Source organism: Eptesicus fuscus, chromosome 22, assembly GCF_027574615.1.
Source record: "Eptesicus fuscus isolate TK198812 chromosome 22, DD_ASM_mEF_20220401, whole genome shotgun sequence".
Taxonomy (NCBI): domain Eukaryota; kingdom Metazoa; phylum Chordata; class Mammalia; order Chiroptera; family Vespertilionidae; genus Eptesicus; species Eptesicus fuscus.
This window is the reverse complement of record NC_072494.1, coordinates 9,576,030-9,597,039: the sequence shown is the minus strand read 5'-3', so window position 1 is coordinate 9,597,039 and position 21,010 is coordinate 9,576,030. Positions and strand designations below refer to the sequence as shown.

General features: G+C 49.5%; 1 protein-coding gene across 1 annotated transcript; it reads left to right on the top strand.

Moving 5' to 3' along the window:
• The first annotated feature begins 322 nt into the window (after positions 1-322).
• Positions 323-3,301, top strand: NHLH2 (nescient helix-loop-helix 2). The gene is made up of 2 exons (XM_054712101.1): positions 323-875; positions 3,270-3,301. The coding sequence occupies exon 1, from the start codon at positions 323-325 to the stop codon at positions 728-730; it is 408 nt and encodes a 135-aa protein (XP_054568076.1). The 3' UTR covers positions 731-875; positions 3,270-3,301.
• Positions 3,302-21,010: the final 17,709 nt, after the last annotated feature.

Sequence of the window (21,010 nt, the reverse complement as noted above, 5' to 3'; positions counted from 1 at the left end):
TGAGGAAGGCAGAATGATGGAGTTGGTCTATGGCCCGAGGCGCACAGAACCCAGGCGTCACAGGCTTGCGGTCGTCCCCGGGCCGGGCCCACAGGCCGGGCTGGGCCTCCTGCAGGCCGAGGTATCAGGTCCAGGATGCGGCCCTGCCTAGGAGAGAGGGCTCCCTCCCCGCGGGGCCGGCTCCGCCGAGCGCGCGGACCTGCGGTGGGAAGGAGGCCGGACGCCGAGGCTCTGTGGGGGAGGCCCTCCCCCGCTCCCGCACCTATCAAAGGCCCTGATTCCTTTTATTGATTGATTTTCTGACTCCCCCTCAGCCTCCAAAATGATGCTGAGTCCAGACCAAGCCGCCGACTCGGACCACCCTAGCTCGGCGCACTCGGATCCGGAGTCCTTGAGCGGCGCGGACGCCAAGGTGCTGGGCAACGTGTCGGACCTGGAGCCGGTGGAGGAGGCCGAGGGCGACGGCAAGGGCGGCGGCCGGGCCGCACTCTACCCGCACCCGCAGCAGCTGAGCCGCGAGGAGAAGCGCCGCCGCCGGCGTGCCACGGCCAAGTACAGGTCGGCTCACGCCACCCGCGAGCGCATCCGCGTGGAGGCCTTCAACTTGGCCTTTGCCGAGCTCCGCAAACTGCTGCCCACGCTGCCCCCGGACAAGAAGCTCTCCAAGATCGAGATCCTGCGCCTGGCCATCTGCTACATCTCTTATCTCAACCACGTCCTGGACGTGTAGGGGCGGGCGCGCTGCCAGAGGCTGCGGGTCTGGATGTCGGGGGACCGAGACGGACCCGGGAGACTCGGACCATGGAAGAAGTTATCAACGTGTTGCGTTCTCTCGGACCAGCAGGGAGACAAGGGAAGGTTTCCTATTCTGGAAGGTGGGGTTGTCTGGCAAGCTGTGGGGCTTGCAGGGGGCATTTCCCAGGCCTGCGGACCTCCGGGAGGCACTGGAGATTGGCCACCCCCAGGCCTCCCCTCCCTGAGTTAGAATCCCTTTAAGGGTGTTTCATTTAGCTCATTGGAGACTTGGTGTTCTCCTTAGTTTATCCCCCACGAATCTTCAAGTTTTGAAAAAATGAGGGCAGAAGCTCCGAGTATAGGCTCATAACTTTAGCCGATCTGGATTTTTCTAATTGACAAATCACCAAACATCCAGAGGGGAAGGAGGGAATGTCCTCCCGGGTAGAGATTTTAGGCACATGAAGGTGGAACAGGAAACTTTCTATTCAGATTCGAAAAGAAAGATAGATTAGAATCCAAATGCATACTTGGTAAGCTCAAAAAGGTATGATGAGAACAAGCAGAGGCGGTGTGGGACGATCTGAGCTCGGTGGGAACTGAACCCTGAAGTATGACTCTAGTGTAGACAGGAAAATCCATATTTAAATGGAAAACTTAATATGACTGTGTTTTCAGGCAAAGTGCCCCTTTATATATCCAAAAACATCTATTTGTGACCTTAAACGCGTGGACCCATAGGTGCAGTTAGAAAAAGACAACCTATTTTTATTTATGTTAGAAGGAGTAGAGTATTTTTTCCAAGACATTTATTTTTCAGAGTGGTGATAATTTTACTTTGGATACTCTGTGCCAATTAATTTATAGTCAAGTGTTTACACTTTTTCCTGTGGAATAATACTTTTTACGTGTTTGTTGAGATTATACTGTGGTCTTTCTTTTGGCTCTAATTATATTGCACTTGCATAACAAAGTTCCCACTTCTCCCTGTTTCTAAACATATTTTATATATTAAGATGTTTGTTTGTGGTGAGATCAGCAACACTAACACTTCACTATTATAGTTTTTTAAAAAAGTAAGTGTTGTTATTCTTATCTGTAGTTATGTCTGAAAAGTACTTTACAAACTGTTTATAAGGCAAGTAGCTTCTTTGTGTGTGTGCGTGTGTGTGTGATGTTTGTGCCTGGGATGATTTTAGGAAATTAAGTTATTTTCCTAAAAAAAAAGAATTCAGAAACTACTTTCCTCTGTGACAACCAAAAAGAAAAGTCTATAACCTGAAAATGTTTCATGTTCTCAGCTGTGAAACTCTTAAAACGAGGAGTGTATTTTAGAGATGGGGGGGAGGGGGGAAACCACACCTGCTATCCAAAGATTTTAGTCTTTTTCAGGGTTTTTTTGTGTCTCTGTTGCTTTATATAATGCAATATTTTGTAGTGAAATAGATATAATCTGGTTTCTATCTGACGAGTTTTTCATATCTCATGAACGGTGCGCTGTTTTGCATATAAATAAAGGTATCAAGTAAAGCTCTCTCCTTTATTTTAAGGATACTGTCAAAAAAAAAAAAATGAGCATGCTGGCTGAGCATGAACGAGCGTGACAGACTCCATTCCTCAGGAAGGAACTATGAAAGAAAACATAACAGAGCCGTAACCTATTTATCATGGGATATGTGATGCTCTTCCTAAACTTGAGCACTCATCAGTCCCTAGCTGGGATGGTGGCACAGATCATGTTCCCTCCATGAGGAAAGATCATAGGTTCACGGGAAAATATTACTGAATCAGAGATTCTTCTGCTCTGAAAGGAAACTTAGTGACTAACCCAACCTCTTCAAATTAGAGCCGGGAACCTGAGGCCCAGGGAGTTTCGGTCCCTGCGCCGTCACGTGGCTATGTGGGAAGAAGGCCCTGATACGATGACGCCCAGCCTCGTGGCACTTATTAAGAACAAGGTGTCAAACGTCTAACCAGGACATGACACCTGCAAACAAGAGAAAAAAATTTAGCCCTGGGCCAACCTTGAGATATGAAGAATGTCATCTACAAAAGCTAATAGTCTAACAATGTGAAATACTCTGTCTACCAGCAGGAGACAAGCATAACTTAAAAACTACATGCACACATATAGAGAATTTTATGAAATATGGACTATATCACACCCAATCTGGTTGCAGAGTAAAAAATGCAATTAGGTGGATGCTTGGTTTTGTGCCTATAACATGTGGCATTGAGATTGTGAGCGTTTTCCACGTTCACCCAGGTATCTTGTAGTTAGGTTCACAGAAGCCTAGTAAGTGAGGCTTCCCACTCCTCATGGGGAGGTGCTCAGTAGGGATGCACAAGGGACACGAAACAGAATGGTGCCTTCTTTGGCCTTGTGTCTGGACAGAGCCCCGGTCACGGCAGCTGCGGCTGGTTACGTCAGCCTGCAGACACCTGCTACCTGGAGGCTGAGGGCTTGCAGGTCTTGCCCCTCTAGGCCTGGGAGAGATGCTACTCCCAGTCTTCATAGCACTTCTCTGTTACAGGACGGGAAACGCGGCCTTGCTCCAACGCCAAGGAAATGAGGGCCTCCTTTTCCTGGTTTATGAGCCTAACTTCCAACCGACCGACACAGTTCTGCCACTGACTCTGGGAGGCACCTATTCGCTCACCGCCCTAGACGAAGGCCCTCGCCCTTGGAGTTGGACTTAGGGCATAGACACAGACAAAGATCAAAACCCCTCCCAGCTACACAGCCTGCGTGGTCCCAGGAGGGGATCTTTGCAGGGTCATTTCAGACCCAAGGCTGTTGGGCACCCTCCAAAGAGAGAGGCAGCGCTGTGACACTGGTAGACCAGAGAGTGACTGACTAATCCCCGCACGCAGCATGGGCTCCGTGGCTCCTCGGCCGTAGTAAGGGAGTAATGATGCTTCTTTGAACAGTGATGATGGTGATCTTTCAGTCTTCCATTCAGCAAATATTTATTGAGGACCTACTGTGTGCTGGGCATTGTTTGAGATGCTAAAAATAGAGCCCCAGATGAGACAAAACCTACTGGAGAAGAGCAGTACACTGACAACGAAGAGATAAACTTAATTTCAGGTTTTACTAAATGCTGTGAAGATGGTAGCCGGAGTGCTGGTGGGGGTTTATTTTAGATCGATCTGCCTACCCAGCAGCCTCCGCAGTCGCTGACACCTGTTAACCTGTGCTGTGCCCATGCCACCAAAACACCCTGTGCCAATCACTCTCCATCCCCCACTGGCAACACCATGGTCCCTCCCCCCAGCTTGCTCTCTCCCTAGGCAGACCCGGGGCCTCAGTTCCTTCTGCTGCTGCTCTCACCTTCTCCTCTCTGCCCCAGCTGCTCAGATGGCCAGGGCATTACTGCTCCCCAGAAAACTCTAGTCCCACCTGGCCCAGCTGACAAGGCCACCTGTGCTGGGAACCTCCATGCCCAGAGGTTTGCCTGATTTCTGCCACTGCTGGAAACATCCAGAGAAAAGGGGCAAAAGTCCTTAGCAAGGGGAGGGGCAGCAGCTGAGACTGAGGGTGGCAGGATGGTTCCGGAAAGGAAGAGCAGGCTGAAGACAGGGCAAGTGGGTCTGAAAGAAATGAGGCTGCAGAGAGGTGGAGGGCTGGGCGGGAAACACCTGCTTCCCACGTGAACCCTGTGCGTGGGGCTTCCTCCAGTGGCCCTGCCCCATGAACAGGTGTCCCCAGACTGCTCTGATCTGGTAAGGACAGAGGTGACCTCTGTGATGCTGAGACTTATCCAGTCCCCACCCCTTCTGTCCACCTCTGGATCTGGATTTTCACCCGCTGAGGTTTGGGTAGGCAGGAGCCAAGGAGGAGGGGACACCGACTTGAGAGCATACACAGCTAATACCCTTTCCCAGAGGGCTATCTCCTTCATTATAGGTAGTAGTGGGGATATTGAGAGCTAACATGTATGAGTGTGTGCTCCATGCTTTCTGATTACATGCTTTCCATGAATTATCTCATTGAGTTTACACAACCCAATGAGGTAGGTACTTTTCTTTCCATTTAACATACAGGGAACTTAGGCTCAGAGGGCGTTATAACTTGCCCAAGGGTCACGAAGCCACGTTTGTGGGTTTATCAAAGTACCTGTCCTTACACTCTACCATTTTCATTTGCACCAGTCGGGTACCATGCACAACCCTACCCTCGGTCCCTGCACCCCATCTCTCCACCCAGGTGCTTACGGAAGCTTCAGCGCCAGCCACCCGACTGGGGACACATGTAGGGGGGACTGAGCCTGTGCTCTGCTCGCCAGGTCAAGTGCACGAAAGACACTGGAGTCCCTCCTCAGGGACACGGGACTAGCCTGCCACTGTCCACATCCTGACTGTTCACCAGCACACAGGTGGGTCTGGCTCCACGGTCCCCCCCACTCCCCGCCATCCCTTGGCACATGGAGGTCGGTCCTCACACTGCCCCAAGAACCATCTTTGAAAGTTAGCATGTCACCCCTGCCTGAAAACATTCTCCATTCCTCATTGTCTATAAAACACACACACACACACACACACACACACACACACACACACACACACATTCTTTCTCTGGGCACAGAAATCTTTCAGAATCTTGTTCTACACACCCTCCAGCATCATTTCAGCCTCTCTCCCTGAGTTCCTGCCAAATTCCGATTTCCTCACTTCCCTGCAGATGCCTGATCCTTTATTATTTTTTAAAATCCTCACCTGAGGATATGTTTATTGATTTTTAGAGAGAGAGAGAGAGAGAGAGAGAGAGAGAGAGAGAGAGAGAGAGAAAATATTTATCGGTTGCCTTCCATACATGCCGCGACCAGGGATGGGACACACAACCTCGGTATGTGCCCTAACTGGGAATCAAACCCGCAAACTTTCAGTGTATGGGAAGACACTCCAACCAACCGAGCCACCCAGCCGGGTGCTGCCTGCTCCTGGGTAACCTGTGCCTTCGCACTTGCTGTCCCTCTGCCTGGTATGTTGTCCTCCAGCCTGACTTTCTGCCCTGCAAGTTTCCATTACTCCATTGTCACCCAACTCAAATGTAACCGCTCTACGAAGTTTCCCTCAATTTCTCTGGGCGGTGTTAGCTGCTCTGCTCCAAGTCCCATACAAACATCATGAGGCCAAGTTGATGCGCTTCTCCCATCCCTGTGTTTGAGACCCAGGAGTCTGGGGCCAGCTTCACACCATGGCTCCAACCTATTCTGAACGTGTGATGCTGAACAAGTCACTTCAGCCTCCAGTTTTCAAGTGAGGGGAGGGGACCATATAGGTACCTATCTCATGTGCTTGCTGTGAGGTTCCCAGGGGATAATGTAGAGCAGCGGTCGCCAACCAGTGGTCCGTGGACCACTGGTGGCCCGTGAGGTCCGAAAGGTTGGTGACCGCTGATGTAGAGTGCTGGCCAGAATAGAAAGACTATAACAAGTGCTCAATAAATATGAGCTATTATTACCTTCGTAATTATATCATGCATAGGAGGAGCCACAAATAATAATGCAGCGATAATGCATTGACATATTAATGATTCGTGGTCTCCACCAATGGTATTCATCAGCATGTGACACATTATTAGCTCTAGAGAAAGTCAAGCAAATAGCCTTTGTCCTATAAGACAGAACACATTATAGGTAAGTAAATAGTAATCTGTGGAATAAACATAAACACACATATAAAGTCAGAAAGCCCCTCTCCACTCCACGTGGGAGGCCTGGCCTATACCTGCTCTCTCTCCACCTTGGTTTTCCCAGAGCACTGAGGCCGGGGACAGGCACTACTGCAGGGTGGCCAGGAGCACGGACGACAAAGCATGCCTGTGCCCCAACCCCGGGTCTCCTGCTAACAGCTGTGGCCTTGAACAAATCATTTCATTCTGTGCCTCAGTTCTGTTACCTGCAGAATGGGGGGATAATAGTACCTAGCCTGTAGCACTGTTAGGAAGATGAATTGATGAGGCACTTGGCGCATGTCTGGTGCATGTTAAGAGCTCAAGTAGCACTTAACTATATCGGCCCTGTGTCAGGCAACCTTTTCCAAAGTTAAACAGCTAAATGATTTTTGAGATAGTGAAGGGAGAAATTGTTGAAACTTTCCATTCAATTTTGCTACATATTACCAGGTCAGGAGGAAATTGCAAATGTCTTTGCTGATCATTCCCGAAAAAAATATCAGGAAAAGGGGAGATTTCAGGAGTTTCTTGAATTACGGGGAAGAGGATTAGATTAGTGAATGTGGGCGGAGGGGAGGTCCTCCCTAGGGATCCTCTGGGACCAGGATGGATAACCAGGAGGAAGAGGATAGTGGGATCAGGAGATGAAAGGAACATCTCCCAGAGCTGATGCATGGAGGGCGCCTGGTGCACTGACGATAGTGAGGGCTGGATTGGTCTGAGTAGTGGCAGGGGAGCTGCGCTGGGGGCGGAGTCTGCCACCAGAGTGGGGGGCCAGGGGTTCGGCTGCCTTTTTCAGGTGTGAGTCCATCATTGGGCCTAGTGAGGGAAAATCTATCAGCATGAACTGCCTCCCATACGTGCCCTGACCAGGAATCGAACCCACAACCTTTTGACGTACATGACAATGCTCCAACCAACTGAGCCATCTGGATAGGGCTGAACAGCTACTTAAAAAAAAAAAAAAAAATACTGTTATGGAAACTTTAGGAACATCCAAAAAGCTAAGGGACATGTACACCAGGTTCTAATAGCCTGACATTTCATTTACACTCTCCTTGCTTTCCCACCACCCCTCTGGGCTATTTGAAGCAAATCCCAAACATAGCATCATTTCATCCATAAACATATGAGCGAGTCTCTGAAAGATAAAGGACCCTTTCTCCTTCTGTAAGATGACGGAAGCACCATCATAACAGGGAGACAGTTACAGCATTTCCCGAGCATCACCAGTGAGCACCTACGTTTGGAGGGAATTCACAGCTGGCCTAACCAGCTCCCCCCTCCTCCCCCCACCCCGCCCCCCCAGCTTCGGTGACCTTTTCCTCCTGCCCGGCGGTCACCTCTGGTTGTCTTCCTTCTATTTTAAGAATTCACCCTCCCCTTCCCCGCTGTCCTTAAGGCTGGCACTTTCTCTGACACACATGTTGGATGTGAATGTCCCTGTCGCCACCCTCCCTCTGCGCTGCCATGGCTGGACATGCCTGAGAACTGGCCATTTCAGTACAGAAGGCCAGTCCCCAGTCCCCAGCGGCCGTGTGTGTCCCAGGGTAGCTAGTGGTGGCCGCCTGGCTGACCACAGCCCAGGGTGAAGGAGAGGGCGAAGAGCTGGCAGAACACGATAGAGGGGACACACTGCCCAAGCCCAACGTATGCAGATTTCAAAGATTAAAAATAAAATGAGGGGGATGCGGTCCTGTCAGTCACAAATCTGTCACTTAGGCTATCTCGGAGAGCTCCTCAGGCCCCCAGTACGGGGTACAACCTTGCACTCGGAGTGGTTACGTGGCTCGCCCACAGTCTCACACCCCGTCAGCCTGTGACACCAATCCACACAGGGACCCCACGCTGTCTGCCCTGCATTGTAGCCTAGTGACTGGTAACAATATCAGCAAACAACTGCCCAGACATAGCACTTACCCATCGCGGGCACTTCCCATTATTAACTCCCTTAATCCTCCCCCAACCCAATGAGGTAGAAGCTCTAAGTTACAGATGAAGGTGCAAGACACAGGGAAGTTAAGTGACACGCCAGAGCAGCACCGGTGACTGGGGCGTGAATGTGGGGTGTGGGCCTGCATGTGGCTTTAGAAGGTTCTATACTGACGTCATGACTCACTGCTCCAGAATGGGTCCCCCTGGCAGGATGGCCCTGACCACACATAGACTTTGGGGACTGCTCTGAAAATTAAGTGGTTAGTCCCTGTGCAAGTCTAAACAAATGTGAAAAGAAACAAGTCTGCTTATGAGAGAGACTGTGTGTGGGTTGTGGGTGTGAACGCCGTACACAGAGAAAATGCGCCCATCCCGGAGGCCCGCGCCCATTGTGACGCGGTGGGACAGGTGCCACGGCCTACACCTGTCACACACACCCGCACAGCTCATGTCCCCTCGTCCTTACACCTTGCTCTGTTTCTGAACCTTCTTATGGATATCGCTTAACGCCAGACACTCCTTTCTATTGTCACGTGCTGTGCATGGGAGGAGATATACCACGATAGCTAATTATTAATTTTTTAAAAAACTCTGGAAACCTAATTAAAGTTGCGGTGATTTTAGCAGTTCGGACTTCAAGAGGTATTGGCTTGCCCCGGTTTGTGTGGAGCGAGCGGCAGGCAAGCTGTGTGTGGCAGGTCTGGCCCTCTCCCTGTCGCCATCCCATTTGCATGAGGGCCCGGATTTGTCTTTGGCTCCTTGTATGGTTAGGGATGAGACCCTCGGTCCCAGGGGAGGGGGGCAGGTGTTGCTCCAGTCGAGCGAATGGAACCAAATTACAGGCCCGTCTGTCACCTCCTCTGGGAGAAGGTGAAGGGAGGGAGGGAGGGGGACGGGAGGGGGACAGAGGCAGAAGGGGGGAGGGGAGAGGCCACTGGGCCAGGAGAAGGGAGAGCCAGCATCTGAAGGGGGCTGCCAGTGTGAGACAACAGCCCGGCAGCCTCCATGCAGGAGGAGGAACGAGAAGGATGGGGGTGACAGCTCCGGGGGGTGGGAGGTGGGGACACCGCGTGGCCTGCGACCTCAGGCTCTTCACTGACCCGCCGTGACCCACAGCCACTTAGGCCGCGTCTATGCGGCGCCAGCAAACACTCACGCTGGAATTGGTTTTCACTAAATTGACGGATATATTTTCTGACTGCACTGACTTGGGGGGCTGTGTCTCTATTCCGTGAAATCTACCGAAAGCAGAAACATCCAACATATCCATTCCCTTCATCCTTTGGGCTAACAGCTTGCACACACACGCGCGCACACACACACACACACACACACACACACACACTTTAATTAAGCCACACCAATTTGCGCGTGCAGACACAGATGCCCCTCCGTGACTGTAGCCCCCGCACTTCTGCCTGGATTTGTCCTTCGGGGAGAGCGCTACCGGCTGATGGCTGCGGCCACCCGGCGATGTCCCGCAGCTTCATTAACACGGGAAGTTACCTCGAGCTGCCGGATATAATCAGAGATAACGATGAACACTGTGCCGTCGGGGGCGGCCCCTGGAGATGGCCCTTCTGCCCAGCGCTCCAGTGGGGCCCAGCAGTGTTATTCTAAGCTGCCCGAGAAAAAATACAAACAGATGACCGGCCCTCTGTGGAACACGGGGACAGCGATCATAAATTGCCACCACTGTGCCTTTGTTGTGAATAGAGTGGTGCAAAGACTACAGGAGAGAATGAGAAGGGAACAGATCTCAAACCAGACAGAGCGGTTCCGATAAGAAACCAGTCCTTGGCGGGTCCTCCAGACTAGTGTGGAGAAAGCAGCTCCACACACTTATTCTTCCTCTACCTCTGGGGCAGGGGAGGTTAAAGAAATTGTCAGTTCCCACTAGCTCTTTCAATAAGAAAAGAACTGAGGCATGGAGTGATGATGTGCGGTGGGGCTGAGAAGAGACAAATTTCTTCCCCTTCTCTCCGACAATACTAGTAAAATGATTGACAGATAATTCCCCCTGTGAGAGGAAGGAAGACTCGCTAGCAGACAATGGGCTGGGCTTCCACTGTGGCTGCTAGGGCTCTGTCCATCCGATGTCAAGTGATGACTGAAAAGTGAAAAATTAATTCCATTATCCAGCTGCTGTTGCTGCTGGGTGCCAAAAGGCCCAGATGTTTCCAAACATCTGGGTATTTGACGGCATGTTTTTACCATATATCCAGATGCTCTGTATTGTGTGGACAAAGGCCAGACTCAGACACGGAGAAGAAAAGAAACTGAGAAGTGGGGAGCCGAGAGCTTCACAGCGGGGACTGAGTGGTGATGGGGGAAGAAAAGGGTGAATTAAAGAATAAAAGCACATGTGAAAAGAGGCAGAACCATAAAAGCAAGTCAGGGTTCCAAAAGAGAAGGATTGCCCTTAGCTGGTTGGCTCAGTGGATAGAGCATCGGCCTGTGGACTGAAGGGTCCCGGGTTCGATTCCAGTCAAGGGCACATGCCCCGGTTGTGGGCTTGATTCCCAGTAGGGGGCGTGGAGGAGGCAGCCAATCAATGATTCTCTCTCATCACTGATGTTTCCATCTCTCCTCCTCACTTCCTCTCTGAAATCAATAACAATATATTTTTTAGAAAACTCAGAAAAAAAAAATCAAAAGAGAGGAACTTTCTGTTCTTGGCCTCGCTCTCACCCTGATTCCATGGAAAGTACTTCACCTTGTCCGCGGCTGTGATAGGGAAAAGGTACGAGCAGTGACCTGGAAGTCACCCTGAGGAGACCCGGGAAGCAATCTGGGCCCAGGCATCATGCTTACCCAGGGTGGGTGGCTGTGTGTCAGCAAAGAAGTGAGACTAGAATGTGGAAACGTGATTAATACATCGGGGACGTGGTTATCACATACAGGAATGAAACGTCGACATTCCAGTCAAGGAAGTCCACGCTACGCAAAGCATTGCAATGCGCCGATTAGTCAACTTTGTTCCCAGTTATCAATCAAGATGATGAGCGTGGTAGAGACAGAACCGGGGATGGTGTACCAGAAGGAAAGGGGTAATTGAGTGGGGGAAGGCTGTGCGGCTTGGTGACAGATTTAGAGGAGGGGACATGATGTGATTGAGGTGATGGTGGGAGTAAGCATTAGGCTTTCAGGACAGCTCACAAAGCCGCCTGTAATTCCCAAGATGTCTGTTATCTATGAAATGCAAATCAGGAGGGGAGTGACATCATGTCAGATTATGGCCACAGGGAGTAATTATTTAGACATTAAAGGCTACTGAAGGGAGTGGCTGACAATATTAATGATGTCCAGATGGACAGAGTGTGATGCGAAAATTATTTTCTGGTACAAAGAACAAGGGAATTCTGATCAGGTTTTCTCTTCTGTTGGACAGTCTGCATCTCTTGGAGGTTTGCCGCTCGAAGAGATGGTGGCCCTCAGAGACGGCCTCTGTGAATCAAAGCACCGCAGGGTTTGCAGAAGGAGCCACAGTCTCCAGCTCCGCAGTGGCAAAGCACAACCAACGTGCAAAACACTCCCGTAATCATTGCGGCTATGAAGAGAGGAAATAATCTCAAGATGGTGTATGTACCAAGCTGGTGACTGGAAACTCTTCTTTTCCAACTCTTGCACCACCCATGCTGCCTTTCTTCCCCAAGTACAGCAGCGGCAGCAACTTGTTGCTTGCTTTTCATGGACCTCCCCCTCCCCTGCTCCTTCTGCAATACTAATACAGACACCTTGGCCATTAATACTGGTACCAGCTGCATTACCACAGGTAACGTCTTCTCAGCCATCGCGGAGAAATGCAGCCTGGCCAAGACCACGGTATCGACGACGACAACAGCAAAAAGGAGGAAATCACATCCTGGGATCCATACTGGGAAAGAGTCACAGGCAATGGCTAAGACCAGTTTTAAGAAGATCCAGAGGCAGAGTCTGCTGATCTGGACTGCAGATGGGACAGTGCTGCCTGGAGTTCTGTTCTCTTCCCAGAGCAGGTGGTGAGATTCAAGTGAGAATCACCAGGGTGCCAGGCCTGTTGTTCACCTCTCTGACCCTCCTGAGAGTGAATGACGCAGCCAGGAGAAAACAAATGGGTCTCCAATATATGGGAAGTTCCTGCATGACATTAAAGGGATCAGGGGCACAGGTGATGTTTTAGCCTCTTACACTGGAGAGTCACTAAGTGGGAAAAGAGGATTCAGAAAGTGAATAGGTAACTGCAAAGATGGGTCTCCAGGATTCCCTCTTATCCCTGCCCTCCAAGATTGTGGCTGACAATACCAAAATGCATCTTCTAGACTGGGCCATGGCTTCATCCACCTCTCAGATTCATAAAAAAAAAAAAAAAAAATCAACATCTTTCCGGTATTATCACCTTCACACCAGAGGTCTTCCTAAGCTGAATTAAATGGATTTTCAAATTGACAGAAAAATGATCCCAAGTCTAAGTGTGACTGAGTCCTGGGATGCTTGACTGACCTCAGGCAGACTGAGGAGACAGGTCTTCTTCCCCTTTTCACTGCTGGGGAGGAAGATGTATTAACTTAGCTATCACCCCCTCCTTCCTGCTCCTCCTCCTCCCCTCCCCTTTCTCTCTTTTCCTCCTTCCTTCCCACCATGCAGTGAAGAGGGGATCTCGGGCCCTACATGTAAGCACATCATTGGGAAATTTTAGATATTCAAAGATACACAGAAAATCCTAAGAGTCTACAGGGGTTAAAAAAGAGATCTCCTAGAAAAGAACAAGATGTGAATTGGTACTGGCAATACATTATGTCCAAAGAAAATAAAGCAATACCTTCAAAAGACTTGAGGGAAAATAATTTTGAATTTGGAATTTTATACCCAGCCAAGTTATCAAACAGGTATAAAAACAGAATGGAGCCTATTTTTAAACATGCAAGACCTGAGAGAGTTTGCCTTCCCCATATTCTTTTCTAGTAAGTTACTTGAATATATGCCATAGAAAAAAAATGAGGGCTTACACCAAAACACAAGATAATACAAAACAGGGTATCAGCTGCATTACCACAGGTAACGTCTTCTCAGCCATCGCGGAGAAATGCAGCCTACTTAGGAGAACAAAGAAGCCAAGTCCAAATTACAATGGTACAGCTAACCTAAAAAGCAAATAAACAGTCCAGTTTGGAGCAAAAAGATGGAAGGTATCAGGATGGAGGCACCCGATCATAAAAGGGACTCCATACACTTGATATCTGGGGAGAAACAAACTTAACGCTTAAGCAATTAGAAAGGTCATTAGAAACATCAGAATAAATACAAAGCTTCATAAAAACGTCAAAGTTCACATAAGAAGCACCCAGTCCAAATAAGAAGTGAGTAGACTTCAAGAAGTAAACTTGGAGTCATTTCTGAAAGGTGAAATGTGTTAGAAAGGCATGACCTAGCTCTGAAACTCTAAATATGTAACAAAACACTTAATAATTAGAATATTGTAAGCAAGGATTTCCTACTTATGTTTCTTTGTTTATTTATGTTTGTATATATTTCATTTATTTTATATTAGGGACATTAGAGAGGCACAGACCCTGGGACTTTTGTAACTACTCAACTTTGCAGGGAGTAATATTTGCTTGGTCACAAAATGTAAATGTTGTTTGTAGTTTATCTTTCATCTTTTACTATGAAAAACTCAGAACACACACAAACATATTGTATAGTACAACAAACCCCTATCATCACCCAGCCTCAACAGTATTTCACCTCATGGCCGGTTTTGTTGCACGTCTATTTCCCACTGACAACACCATACAACTGAGTGAACCAGCAAATGCTTCATGGACACTGTATTTATACTGGGCCTCAGTATGCAGGTTTCGACAGGCACAATGGGAAAAAGCATTCAGGTTGGAGCAATGGCATGAGACAAGGACGAAGCTGGAAAAGTTGAAGGTAGGTGGAGTTCTGATCATCCAGGGCCCTGAATGTTGTGCTCAGGAATTTGGGCTTCATTCTGTAAACAGTGGGCAACCAGCAAAAGCTCCTAAGCTGAGGAATGATATGATCTGATCTGACAATAGTGACCGTTCATAGAGGAATCGCTGTGATCCAGGCGTCATGCTAAACATTCACTTACTTAGTCTTCATAATGACCCCTGGAGGATGTGAACTTGGACAGTAGTCTGAGAATGGACCAGGGGTGAGACAGTAGGAGAGGACATGATTTCAACCAATGGTTTAGTCAACAGAGCAGCAAACCGCAGCTCGCAAGCCGTATGTGGCTCGGGAGCCGCAGTTTGCCGACAACTGGTTTAAGGTTCTGGGATAAAGGCCTGACTGTAGAGTCTCTTAACAGCAGCAATGAGAACTGGAGTTAAAATGATGAGAAGGTAGAATCAGAGGACCTGGTGGCCAATTAGCTCCTGAGTGAATTGGGGGCAAGTGACTAAGAGACTTAGAAGGATCCGGCTCCAAGTAGAAAATGCCAGGAGACCCCACTCCTAGGACACAGCTCCCCTACCCCCCACCAAAACCCCAATCTCAGGAAAATAGGGCACTTTGCCATCAGCTGACGACGAGACTTGGAAACTCAGGCAAGTTCTAGCAATGGCGGTTTTCCCGTTGGTCCAGGTGCGACACCAGATAGAATGCAAAGGCAAAGTAATAGAAGTAATACCAGCACTTCCCTATGTGAAGGATAAACGATGTGGCAGGTCCTGGGCTAGACACTTTATAGACCTCATGCCATTTAATGTGCACAATAACCCTAGGATGGCCCCTGCTTCACTATAAGGAAACTGAGATTCAGAGAGATTAGGTAACAGGTCCTGGCTCACAGAGCTGCTGAGGCGCAGAATTGAGACACGCACCACAAGTTATGTTTCTGACGGCTGCACGGAACTGCCTAGGGAGAGACAGACTTCTCACAAAGGAGGCAAGACAAGTCTGGCTCAGTGTTCATTCTCACGTGTATTTGTGCATTTATTCGTTTTTTCATAACTAAGCAATCACTGAGCACTTACTATGTGGCAGGTTCTGTGCTGCGTGTTTAGGATAAGACATCAATAAGACACCATCTCTGCCCTTAATGAGAACAGTCCACAGAGGCAGACAGTGAACAGGTATTATAATGCACAGGGGAGGGCAGCTGACCTGGCCTGTGTGGGTGAAGACTGTGTCAGAGAAGACTTCCAGGGCCGACAGCTGGGCTCAACCCCAAAGTCTGGGCCAAGGTGAGGAAGAGAGAAGAGAGTAACACTCCGGACGGGAGGGTCTGTGCAAATGCACAGCCAGACCGAGAAACGACACGCTCCGCACTGAGAACCACAGGCAACTTGGTTCATGGCGCTTGGGTTTCATCCTGCAGGCCCCGGGGAGCCACAGCGGCCGGACACACCCACTAAAGCTCAGGCAGGCTGCAGCCGGGAGAGGCAGGAGCCGGCAGGGGAGGGGAAGGCGGAGGCTGCCACGGTACAAGTGAGGATGACAGAGATGCAGAACAGCAAGGAGATCTGAGAGATGTTTGAGGTTAAATGGGCGGCGCCTAGAGAGTGACCCTTGAGGACGACTCATATCACCCCCTGCCTCTTCCCGCAGGCTGTCCCCTCGGAGTTCCCCACAGGGAGTTTGGACACGGATCCATCCTCTGCCCGATACAGACAGCCGGACTGGATGCCTGTGGTCACGCCACTGCCTCTGTGTGGTGCTGAGTCTCTACGGAGCCAGGCCTCTGTCCTGGGGCCACCGACCAGGAAGGTGTGTCCTCTCCTGGTGCAGGAAAGGTTAGCTCAGGAGGCCTGCACATTCCTGAGAAAGGCCTGACTTCAGGAATGGTTCTTGGCAGTTCCTGGGAGATGAGCTCTGAGCCTGGAATATTCTGCCTGGTAAGAGTGTTTGTCTGCCTCAGGCTTTGGGCCATAAGTTACAGTCCGATCAGATACTACCTAGTAGTTTATGCTTTATGGTGAGCGCTGGCTTGCTCTGAGGGCTGGAGTCTGAGTAGCTGAGGTCAGCCACCCAGCACCGCATGCCCACAGGACAGACCCCTCCCGCCCCCCCCCCCCCCGAAAAACCCTGGACACCAGGCCTGGTGAACCTCCTCGGTTGGCAGCATTTTGCACATGTTCTCATGCTGTGCTACCTGGAGCATTATGCACAACCACACCAGTTCTGCTGGGATGGGACACCTGGATGCTTGTACCCAGTTTCTCCTGGACTTTATCCCACATGCCTTTTCCCTTTGCTCATTTTCATCTGTATCCTTTCATTTGAATAAACTCTAACCAGGAATGTAACAGCTGTCCTGGATCCTGTGTGTCCCTCTAATGCAGTGGTCGGCAAACTCATTAGTCAACAGAGCCAAATATCAACAGGACAACGATTGAAATTTCTTTTGAGAGCCAAATGTTTTAAACTTAAACTTCTTCTAACGCCACTTCTTCAAAGTAGACTTGCCCAGGCCGTGGTATTTTGTGGAAGAGCCACACTCAAGGGGCCAAAGAGCCGCATGTGGCTCGCAAGCCGCAGTTTGCTGACCACGGCTCTAACGAATCATTGAGCCTGAGGGTGGTCTTAGTGACCTGTGACACACTACACCCTGGGGCGACAGCAGACGAGACAGCTGGAAAAGCACCCAGCCCCAGAGTGGTACTGCACCCAGAGTAGATGACTGAGCGAGGCCATGTGCGAACACCTTTAGTGGGACACTGTGCACTACGCAGAGCAGGTGGGCAGGGTGCCCCGGACACGGGGAGGATATTACCCAGAATTCCAGGTCCCTCTGGACTCTCCCCAGGGCCTCCAGAACTGTGCTCTGATGCTGACCTCTGGGAGCCCACAGAGCACTTCACCTTTTCCTTTTCAGCTTTTTCAAAAAGTCTAATGTCCTCCCTCACCTGCTGTTGCTCATTTCTTTTGCCAGGTAGTTGTGTCAAAATTGGACCCCTAATGCAGGCCCTTTCTAGAATTTACCCTGAACAACAGATGTGAGAGCCTACGTGTGCCCCAGAAAGGCAATACGTCGCTGTGTGTACATTTATAGGTTATTTCAACAGCATGCTGTGACACGGCAGGGAAATTAAGCTTCCCAGCAATGGGCATGGTCCACAGCCAGGAAACCTGAGGCCGGACTGGATGTGAGTACAAGCTTCCTGTACGTACTCTTTATTCTTACCACTGCAGGTCTGTACGCATAACAGGAGCTCTAATTCATGAGCGGTACCCTCCTCCTCTTCACATCTATCTGGAAAAGGACTTAGATTGACAGGTATTTCTGCTCACCTTGCAGCCCACGCTCATCCCTGTTCTCAACTCCAAGCCGAGGCACTAGGACTTTCTATAATATCTCAGGGAAACTAATGACTTTTAAGAGCACGTCCTTTCTCTATTTGCAAAGCTGCTCTCCAGTGCCGCCAGGCCCTGCTACACGCTGGCTTGGCGTCCCTTTATTATGTCCACTCTCTGTGACATTGGGACCTCGGCTCTGCACCTGGACCAGTGGCAAGCAAGACAGGCACTTCCTGACAGGCATGCCACCCTCTCAGCAGGGTTCAATGCGGAAAATGGAAATCTGGGTATTTTAAGCAAAAAATAATTTACTACAGGAGATGGCGTACTACTAAGTTATCGGGAGGGCTGCGGGAATGGCTTCTAGGCTGGGCTCCAGAAGGCCAGCACAGGAACTGTGGAGTTCAAGGCCCACCCTCTGCTACCTGTACCACAGCTGCCTCGAGACACCAGGAAGCTCAAGTCTGACCTGCTGAGGACACGCCCTGTGTCCTGGACCTTGCTCACCAGTCACAGTAGCCAATGGGACAGGAAGACTGCCGCTGCCTCACTTCCACGTTCAGATCCTGCTCGTGCAAGTAGGTGGCAGAACCTCAATTGCATGCAACACCCCAGCGGCGGGGAAAGCGTGGCAAATGGACTTTCCAGAACCCGCAGCACAGGAAGCACACGAAGAGGTGAGGATGGGGCTTGTCAGGCTACTTACTGCACCCTAACCCTAGCCCCAGGAAATACCTCCTTTAGCATTTCCTCTTCATCCGAAAATACCAGGGGCATCTCCACGGACAGGGTTCCTCCTACTGGACATGCTGCCATGAACCCTTCAGCCTCCCAAAGCGAAGATCTTGCCCCTTGAGCTGGGATAGTCCAATAACAGCTTTGGAGGAACTGCTCCAGGTGAGGGTTATTACAATCAAACACTCCCCGGAAGAAGGAAAACATTCAGTGCAAGCATCAGGGAGCTACCATCAGAAAGTGGGTTGTTAGTGCTCAGATGAGCCAAGCGTCAGATGAGAGGTTGTTGCCTGGAACATTCCTGCCTCCCTCCCACGGCGGGCCCTTCTCTGGGCCCCTCCAAGGTCTCTGCCTGTGACTGTGTGTCTCACCTGAGATCTGTTTCCTTGGCCCAAGGTGGAGAAAGGCACTCTTCCTGCCTCCTCTCTGCCACCCTGGAGCCTGGGAACGCCAGCCATGGCTTAAACGCCTTGTCTCTGAGGTGACACCATGCCTGATAGGGACACAATTACTAGAAGAAATACCTTCAGTGTTACCAAGCTGTTAAAAGTCTCAAATACCTCTCGGAAGAATGTAACCTAAGAACCAATCTCTAGCAGGTGTCCACTAATCTCAGGAGGCGTTAGGGGCAGAAGTCACTCATTCAATAACTGTTATTGGGTGTCAACTACATGCCAGCCACAAGGTTAGATGCTGAAGACACACAAACACGAGAGGGGGTGGCGGAGAGAGGTGATCCTGCTTTGAGGGAATTCACCATCAACAGAGAAAGTTGACGAGTAAAGTGGCATGATCGGGAAGCACACTTTTAAGAGGGCAAACAAGGGTTGTCAATGATGCTTCAAACTGGAAACAAAAGGTTGGTGGAGGACTTCATAATAGATGTTCAAGTTACCATCATCCGAACCCAGGATCAACCCTAACATCTCTAAAAGTGAAGCAACCGCCCTGACCGGTTTGGCTCAGTGGATAGAGCATCGGCCTGCAGACTGAAAGGTCCCAGGTTCCATTCCGGTCAAGGGCATGTACCTTGGTGGCGGGCACATCCCCAGTAGGGGGTGTGCAGGGGGCAGCTGATCTATGTTTCTCTCTCATTGATGTTTCCAACTCTTTATCCCTCTCCCTTCCTCTCTCTAAAAGTGAAGCAACCAGTCACTATGGCCCTCCCAATGTGATAGAGCAGAGAGCACGTAGCACCACTCATGGAGTTTTACTGCAAGAAAAAAACGGCACTGAATTTCTAAGTCTCTGATTTAACACCATTCACAGCAAATACCGGGGTTAAAGAACATGTTAAATGACACCAAAGGGATGCAATCAGACCAATTCAGAATGAGGGAAAGAACTTAGTTTCTTTGACAAATAAATTGAAAGAAATAGCGAAAAATAATAGGAGGAGCTGATAGAGATTTAAAAAAACTTACGACACAAACCAAAGAATGCAATTTGTAGATCTTGATTCAAACAAATCACCCATAAAATGACATTTGGGCGACAATTATCTGAACTGAACACGAACTAGATATTAGGTGACATTAAAGAATTATTATTAACTCCGTAGAGAATAACAATGGCATTGTGGTTATGTTAGTGTTGAAAGATTTGAGTCCTTATGTTAGAGATAGACAAGGAAGAGTTCACAGGTCAAATGATAGGATGCTTGGGCTGGCTAAAATATTCCAGACATGTTCATATATTACACGCATTACTTGCACAGCTTGAAAAAGAAAAGCTAAAGTGTAGGGACCAGATTTTTCTTATTCACCTTTAACATGCAAGAGAGACCACATTTAATCTGAGGGGTGGGGCAGAAGGCATGTCTATGGAACCAGGTGTCAGTGATGGAGGTTATTGCAGGGAAGATGCTGAGGGAAGCAGAGAACCCGGTAGGATGTGCTAGGAAGACCTTGCTACACCAAGAGTGGTCCATGGCCCATTGGCATCTCCTGTGCCATTATAAATGGCAACATCTCAGGCCCACCTCAGACCCACTGAACTAGAAACTGCATTTTAACAAGATCCCCAGGTGATTCATGCGCCTGTGAAAGTTTCAGACCTACTGCTCTAAGTGCAGCTCATCTTTCGATAAAGATGCTTTATTACCCATCTCTGAAAGCTCCGAGTGACCAAATCCAAGATTTCATGCAGAATCCCCCAAGAGCACGGATTTGTGTATTAATCTGTTGCAACACCTACACCGGTTGCCTTACTAATGGCTGATCCACCATTTATTCCTGGCCCCCAGCCACACAACATCCTCCCTGCCATGCTTCCTAATTGGTAATCTGCCACCCATGACCTTGACCAGATGGTGTGCTGCCTTGGGACCCCTGGCCTCATCAGCTGATTCCACACTCGGCCAGAACCATATTACAAAGGGAGGCAGTGCCTAGAGCATCCATAGAGATGAATGGGCCCCCAAAGATTGTGGCATGCAATTAAAGGGAAAGAACTCTATTAAGTATTTGTATGAGAGGCCACGGCCCTTTACAGATAGGGGTCACCAGCCCTGCTATTAATCTAGTCTTGCTCTGTCCTCCAAATAGAAAATACTTTACATATGAAGGGATATGAGGAGGGCACGGGGCAGCTGGGGAGTGCATCAAATCCATCCTGATGAGGGGGACTTTCTTCTCCATTAGTGGTAGCTCTGTTCTTGGGCAGAGCCAGCCTCTA